Below are 6,000 nucleotides of genomic sequence, written 5' to 3' on the forward strand. Positions count from 1 at the left end.
CTTTGTCCTGTGCCCAGGGAGGGCCGGGCAGCACCCAGAGGTGTTGCCAAAGGACAAGGGGTGAGGAAGGCTGAAGCCTGCCTTCGTGTCCCACATCCCTGGCTGGCTCTGCGTGGCCAGTATGGGCTCAGGCTTGGGTTCAGGCTCGGGCTCAGGCTCAGACACAGGCATCAGAGCCAGCCTGACCCCGCTGCCCCATCCTGGGGGCCGTGGGTGGGCACACCAAGCTTGCTGCCCGCCGACCACAGGCTCTGCCAGACCCCTCCGTCCCCCCATGGCCAGCCAGACCCTCCCGGGTCCCTGCAGGGCCGCGGGTCCCGTTTCACCGGCCCTGGGGGCTGTAGGGTCCTGGCCCCCCAGGTCCCCAGGGAGCCAGCCCCAGGCTGAGCCCCTGCCCGTGGCCCTGGCAGCTCGTGCCCGGCCAGACCCCAGCTCTGCCGTCCCGGTGACTCCCAGCACCGCCGGGCTCCGGCCGCGGGTGCAGCCCGGCTGCATTCCAGCCTCGCTGGCCCGGCAAGGTTAAACTGTGGAGAGGCTGAAATATTTGGGAGGGGAATGGAGAAGGGAAAGGGGAAAAAAAAAATAAATCTATAAAAAGAAAGTTTAAAAACACAAGTTAAAGAAAAAAATACCAGGCGCGGAGTGCAGCTGCGGTTCTGGTTCCAGTTCCCAGGTGATGTCAGGCCTGGAGCCTCTCCAGCCCCGGCCCCTCAGAGACGGTCTTTGTGGGTTCAGCACTGAGTGTTTTTCCTTCCTGAGACTCGGGGACACCTTCCTGTCTCAGAGAAAGCGGCCAAGAGCCTTTCCAAGGGTGTCCGCGCGCAGGAAGGGAGAGGACGGGAGGGGAGCGGCTGGGCTCGGCGCGGGGCTGCGGGCGATGGGCTGCGGTGGCCGCGGTGCTCACCCCACGCGGGGCACAGGGCGCCCGGCTCCCACCGGCCCCGCAGCCTCCGGCGCCTCTGAGTCACCGTTTCCCTCTTGGGTTGCTGGAAGCAGCTGGAATGTACTGGGAACCACGGGATTGGCACTGGCATGTGCTGGGACACATGGGATTGGCACTGGGACGTGCTGGGACACAAGGGCTTGGCACTGGGATGTGCTGGGACCCATAGTCCCAGTGCTGGGACATGCTGGGATCTGCAGTCCCAGCACTGGGACATGCTGGATTCCATAGCCCCAGCACTGGGACATACTGGGTGCACAGCCCCAGCACTGGGACTTAACTGGGACCCATGGTGGTTATGCTGGGGCTTACTGGGGCTCTAGTCCCTGGCACTGGGAAGTGCTGGGGTCCATGAGCTTGGCACTGGGACATGCTGGGATGTGCAGCCCCAGTGCTGGGATGTGCTGGATTCCACAGCCCCAGCACTAGGACGTACTGGGACTCACGGATGTTACATTGGGGCTTGCTGGGGCCCTAGTCCTTGGCACTGGGACATACTGGCTGCACAGCTCCTGCGCTGGGACTTACTGGGGCCCATGGCCTTTATATTGCAGCTTGCTGGGACTCTAGTCGCTGGCACTGGGACATGCTGGGATGCTCGCGCTCAGCCCTGGGACACGCTGGGACCCACAACCCAGTGGCAGGGACACGCTGGGACCCGTGCACTCAGTGCTGGGACCACCAGCCCTCGCTGCCCCCCCCCAGGAGCTCTGGAGCCGCCGCCTCGAGGGGACGGTCCCCTTTCATGTGCGGGTCGGGCTGTTTGTGGAGCGCAGCCCCCGCTGCCCCCCTGCCCCCCGACACGCCCGGGCGCGGGGATTCGGTGTCCCGGGCTGTTTGGAGAATCTCACGGCTGTTTGCGGGGGCCTGGGACACATTAGCCACGCTGAGAACAACCCTCTCCCCCCGCCCGCTCCCTGCCTGGGACCGGCCCTCGCAGCTGCGCCGCTGGCAGCCCCATAAATCACCCCCGGGGGGAGGGAGCCGGGGGGGGGCTCGCCTCGGCCGAGCGGGGGGGGCCGAAAGGTGCCGGTGGGCTCCCGCCTTCGCCCCCTCCCCGGGGCAGGCCGGGGGAGGCCTCCACGGGACCCCCGGGGTGTTCCCCCCGCTCCCCGGTGCTCCGGAGCCCCCGGCAGCTGCCGCTGCTCCACGGGACGTGCTGGCCCCTGGGAGCCGGTGGCCCCGGCGCGGCACCTTTCCCAGGCCTGGTGCTCCCCACCGCCCAGCACGGCCCCCCGAGCCGCGTCCCGGGGGGGGTCCCAGCCTGGGAACCCCTCACGTCCCCGCCTGACCCCGTGCAGCCCCGCCGTGCACAGCCCTGGGCGGCCGTCGTGGCGGCGGTGGCATTTGTGGTGGTGGTGGTGGCAGTCATGGCAGTGGGGACGGTCATGGTGGTGGCAGTTGTGGCCGAGGTGACAGTTGTGGTGGTGGCAGTCACGGCAGTCATGGCAGTTGTGGTGACAGTGGCAGTCACAGTGATTGTGGCAGTCACGGTGATGGCAGCAGTCGTGGTGGCAGTGGCAGTCGTGGTGGTGGTGGCAGTCACAGTGATGGTGGCAGTCGTGGTGACGGTGGCAGTCACGGTGACGGTGGCAGTCGTGACGGTGGTGGCAGTCACAGCAGTCATGATGCAAGGAGGGCACAAGAGTGGTGACACCAACCCCAACCCACCGACCGGGCGCTCGTGGCTGTGGCACGGTGCCGGCAGCGCTGTCCCCATCCCGCGGCACGGCACGGACCGGGTCAGGGCTCCCACAGCCCTTGCAGGGCCAGAGCTGTCGGCAGGGCCTGGGGACACGGGGACAGCGTGTGCCGGGGGTCTCGCTCCCCGTGGATCCCACCGGGGCATCGAGGTGCCAAGGGTCCATTCGAGCCCAGCCATGGGGACGGTCACACCGGCTCCAGCGGCACAGAGCAGCGGCAGGCGCGGGGCTGGGAGCACCGAGGCCACCTCGGGGACCCCACGTGCCCCCACCGTGCCCCACGCCGGGGTGGCAGGCACCAACCCATCAGAAAAATAAGGTTTATTTTCCAAGCGGCTGCACGTGCACAACCAGCGCCCACGGGGCCGTGACGCCGTGTCCCCCCGGGGAGCCGTGACACCGTGTGCCCCCGGAGCACCATGACACCGTGTGCCCCCGGAGCGCCTTGACGCCGGCCGCACACGGGGCCCTTCCAGTCCGGCCCCGGAGCGTGGGGACCCCCCTCCCGGGCCCTGCCCTGGGGCGCGGGCAGCCTCGGCCGCAGGAGCGTCCTCCCACCCCGCTGCCGGCCCCGGTGTCGGTGCGGTGCCAGCCTGTGGCCCCGGGGCTCGGCCACCGCCGCCTCGGGCAAGCGGCTCAGCTCCCCCCGTCCCCGTTCGGGTCCCTGGGGCTGGCGTGCGCGGGCTCCGGCCGGCTCTGCCGCTCTCTCAGGCGGGTGCTGCCGGCCCCCGGCTCATCTCCGCGACACTCGCAGCGGGGTCACCCCTCGCACCTTCAGGCAGTTGCCCCCGAGGTCCCTCCGGCTGCCCTGCGGAGAGAGGAGGGGAGAGCTGCGGGCGCTGGGGAGGGGTCCCGGCCTGGGGGGTGCCCTGTCTCTGCCCACCGTCACCCCACACTGGCTCTGCTCGGAGGAGCTGCCCCGGAATGGCCGGTGCTGCGGCCCCCGGGAAGGACAGACAGACGGGGCCGTGCCCAGCGAGCGGCTGGGGTGGCTGCTGGGGGGTCGCCCTGAGAGGGGTCACCCTGAGAGGGGTCACGCTGTTGGGACACGGCCCCCATGGCTGCTCGGTGCCACTGTGCTCGGACCCACGGGCAGGGCTGGTGCTGCCCCAGGACAGACCCACGGCCCTGGACAGACCCACGGCCCCGGACAGACCCACGGCCCCCAGACAGACCCACGGCCCCCAGACAGACCCACAGCCCCACTTGGGGATAAGGAGGCTCAGCCCCACCTGCCAGCACAACTTCAGCCCAGTACTCCCCAGTATAACCCAGCACAAACTGGCATGGCCCAAGGCTAGCCCAGAACAGCCCAGTATAACCCAGCACAGCTCAGCAGAGCACAGCCCAGCCCAGTTCCAGCCTAGCACATCCCAGTGTGGCCCAGCCCAGCCCATTTCCAGCCCAGTACAGCCCATTTCTAGCCCAGCCCATTTCCAGCCCAGTACAGCCCAATATAGCCCCTTTCCAGCCCAGTACAGCCCAGTACAACCCCTTTCCAGCCCAGCCCCAGAGCTGGGAGGCGCAGAGCTGGGTCCCAGCCCAGCTCCTGCCATTGTCCCCAGGGTCCTGGGTGCTACAGGAGCTCCCTGGCCCTGGTGCCTCTGGGGACCCCCTGGGGGGTCCAGCGCCATGCCAGTCCCCCAGCACTGGTCCCAGGAGCAGCCCAGGGACACAGCTCAGCCCTGGCTGGGGGGCCCTGCCAGGGGCAGCTCTGCCAAGGCTGGGGAGTCCCCTGGGAAGGGCTGGGGGGGCTGCATGTGGGACAGCTTGGGGGTCCTGTGGGGACAGTGGCAGGTCCAGCAGCCCCTGCCCATGGAGATGCCCAAGGGGCCGGGAGGCTGCCAGCCCCTCACCCTGCACCCTGCACAGCCCGCTCCAGGGCAGGGGCACCCAGGACCCCGGCGTGGGCAGCAGGATGGGGTCCCCACGGGAAAGGTGCCCCCCGAGCTGCAGGGTGCTGGGGGGGTCAGTGGGGCAGGGCAGGGGTGGTGCCCCCCCCGTCTCCATCACACAGGGGGGCTGCCTGAGGGCTGGCAGCTCGGGGACAGGGTGGTTGACAGGGACAGGGATGGGGACAGGGTCAGTCTTCGAGCTCTGAATTCCCCCCCCCCAGGGCGGCCAAGTGCCCCCGGCACTGGGGTGACTGTTTAACCCCCCGAGACCTCCCGGCCCGGACGGACGTGGGGGAGCAGCCCGGCCCTCTGACGCGAGCGGGAGCTGTGGGCGTGCGGCCGCGAGCGGGGCTTGGCTGGGGGCAGCCAGAGCCTCCGCGGGGGCTGGAGCCAGAGCCCGCGGCTGAGCGGGGATGGGTGACCCTTGTACCCCGCTCAGCCCGGGCAGGGGCTGCTGCCCCCATCCCATGGGGACGTGCCAACCCTTGTACCCTGCTCAGCCCGGGCAGGGGCTGCTGCCCCCATCCCATGGGGATGTGCCAACCCTTGTACCCTGCTCAGCCCGGGCAGGGGCTGCTGCCCCCATCCCATGGGGATGTGCCAACCCTTGTACCCCGCTCAGCCCGGGCAGGAGCTGCTGCCCCGTCCCCCCGCCCCGCTCACCCCTTTGCGCTGGTTGCTGAGGCAGAAGGTGCAGATGCTGCGGGGCTGTTTGCTGTCCAGGTCGCCCTTGGCGCCGTAGAGGGCACTGAAGCAGGGCTGCCCGTCCTCGCAGCCCTCGCCCAGCAGCAGCACGTTGGCCAGGTGGGAGATGTAGCTGGAGGCCAGGCGGAGGGTCTCGATCTTGGAGAGCTTCCGATCCACGGGCTCGGTGGGGATGAGGGTGCGCAGGGCGGTGAAGGCCGTGTTGACGCTCTGGGTCCGGTCCCGCTCCCGCGCGTTGGCCGCCTGCCTCTGCTTCACCATCACCACGGGCCCCGGCTTGCGCGGCAGCTTGCGGCGAGCCTCGGCGCCCTCGCAGCAGCCCAACGACTGGTCCGACGTGTCGCTCTCGCTCCGGTTCTCCTCGTCCTCCGAGAGGATGCTGAGGTCGGGGTAGAGCACGCGGGCGGCCACGGGGCGCAGCATGGTGAAGGCCATGGCGGGGTGCCCGCCCCGCACCCCCGGCCCTGCTGCGGGGACCCCCCCCGGGGCTGCGGGGAGCCTTCCACGGCCCCCTCCGGACGGCTGCTGCTCGGCTCCGGCGGCCGAGCGGGGCTGGACGGCTGTGTGCGGGGGGACTCGGGATTTATAGGGCCGGGGAGGGGCTGGCGCCGGAGCCCACCCCCAGCCGGCCCCCGTCCTCGCCCCGGCCCCCGGGAGCCAGCGCTGGCTCCGGCCACCGGCCTGGCCCCGCTCCGGCACGCCGGCCTGGCCGCAGGCACCTTGCACCCAGGGCTGGGCTCCGGGTCGTGCCCAC

General features: G+C 70.2%; 1 protein-coding gene across 1 annotated transcript; it reads right to left on the reverse strand.

Annotated features, from left to right (window-relative positions):
* Window positions 1-2,952: 2,952 nt before the first annotated feature.
* TCF15 (transcription factor 15) lies at window positions 2,953-5,796 on the reverse strand. The gene is made up of 2 exons (XM_068416089.1): window positions 5,205-5,796; window positions 2,953-3,454 (listed from the first exon to the last, which is right to left on the reverse strand). Exons 1-2 carry the CDS (start codon window positions 5,679-5,681, stop codon window positions 3,380-3,382), a joined length of 552 nt encoding a protein of 183 aa, XP_068272190.1. The 5' UTR covers window positions 5,682-5,796; the 3' UTR covers window positions 2,953-3,379.
* Window positions 5,797-6,000: the final 204 nt, after the last annotated feature.

The sequence above is a fragment of the Nyctibius grandis genome, chromosome 19 (assembly GCF_013368605.1).
Source record: "Nyctibius grandis isolate bNycGra1 chromosome 19, bNycGra1.pri, whole genome shotgun sequence".
NCBI classification, from domain to species: domain Eukaryota; kingdom Metazoa; phylum Chordata; class Aves; order Nyctibiiformes; family Nyctibiidae; genus Nyctibius; species Nyctibius grandis.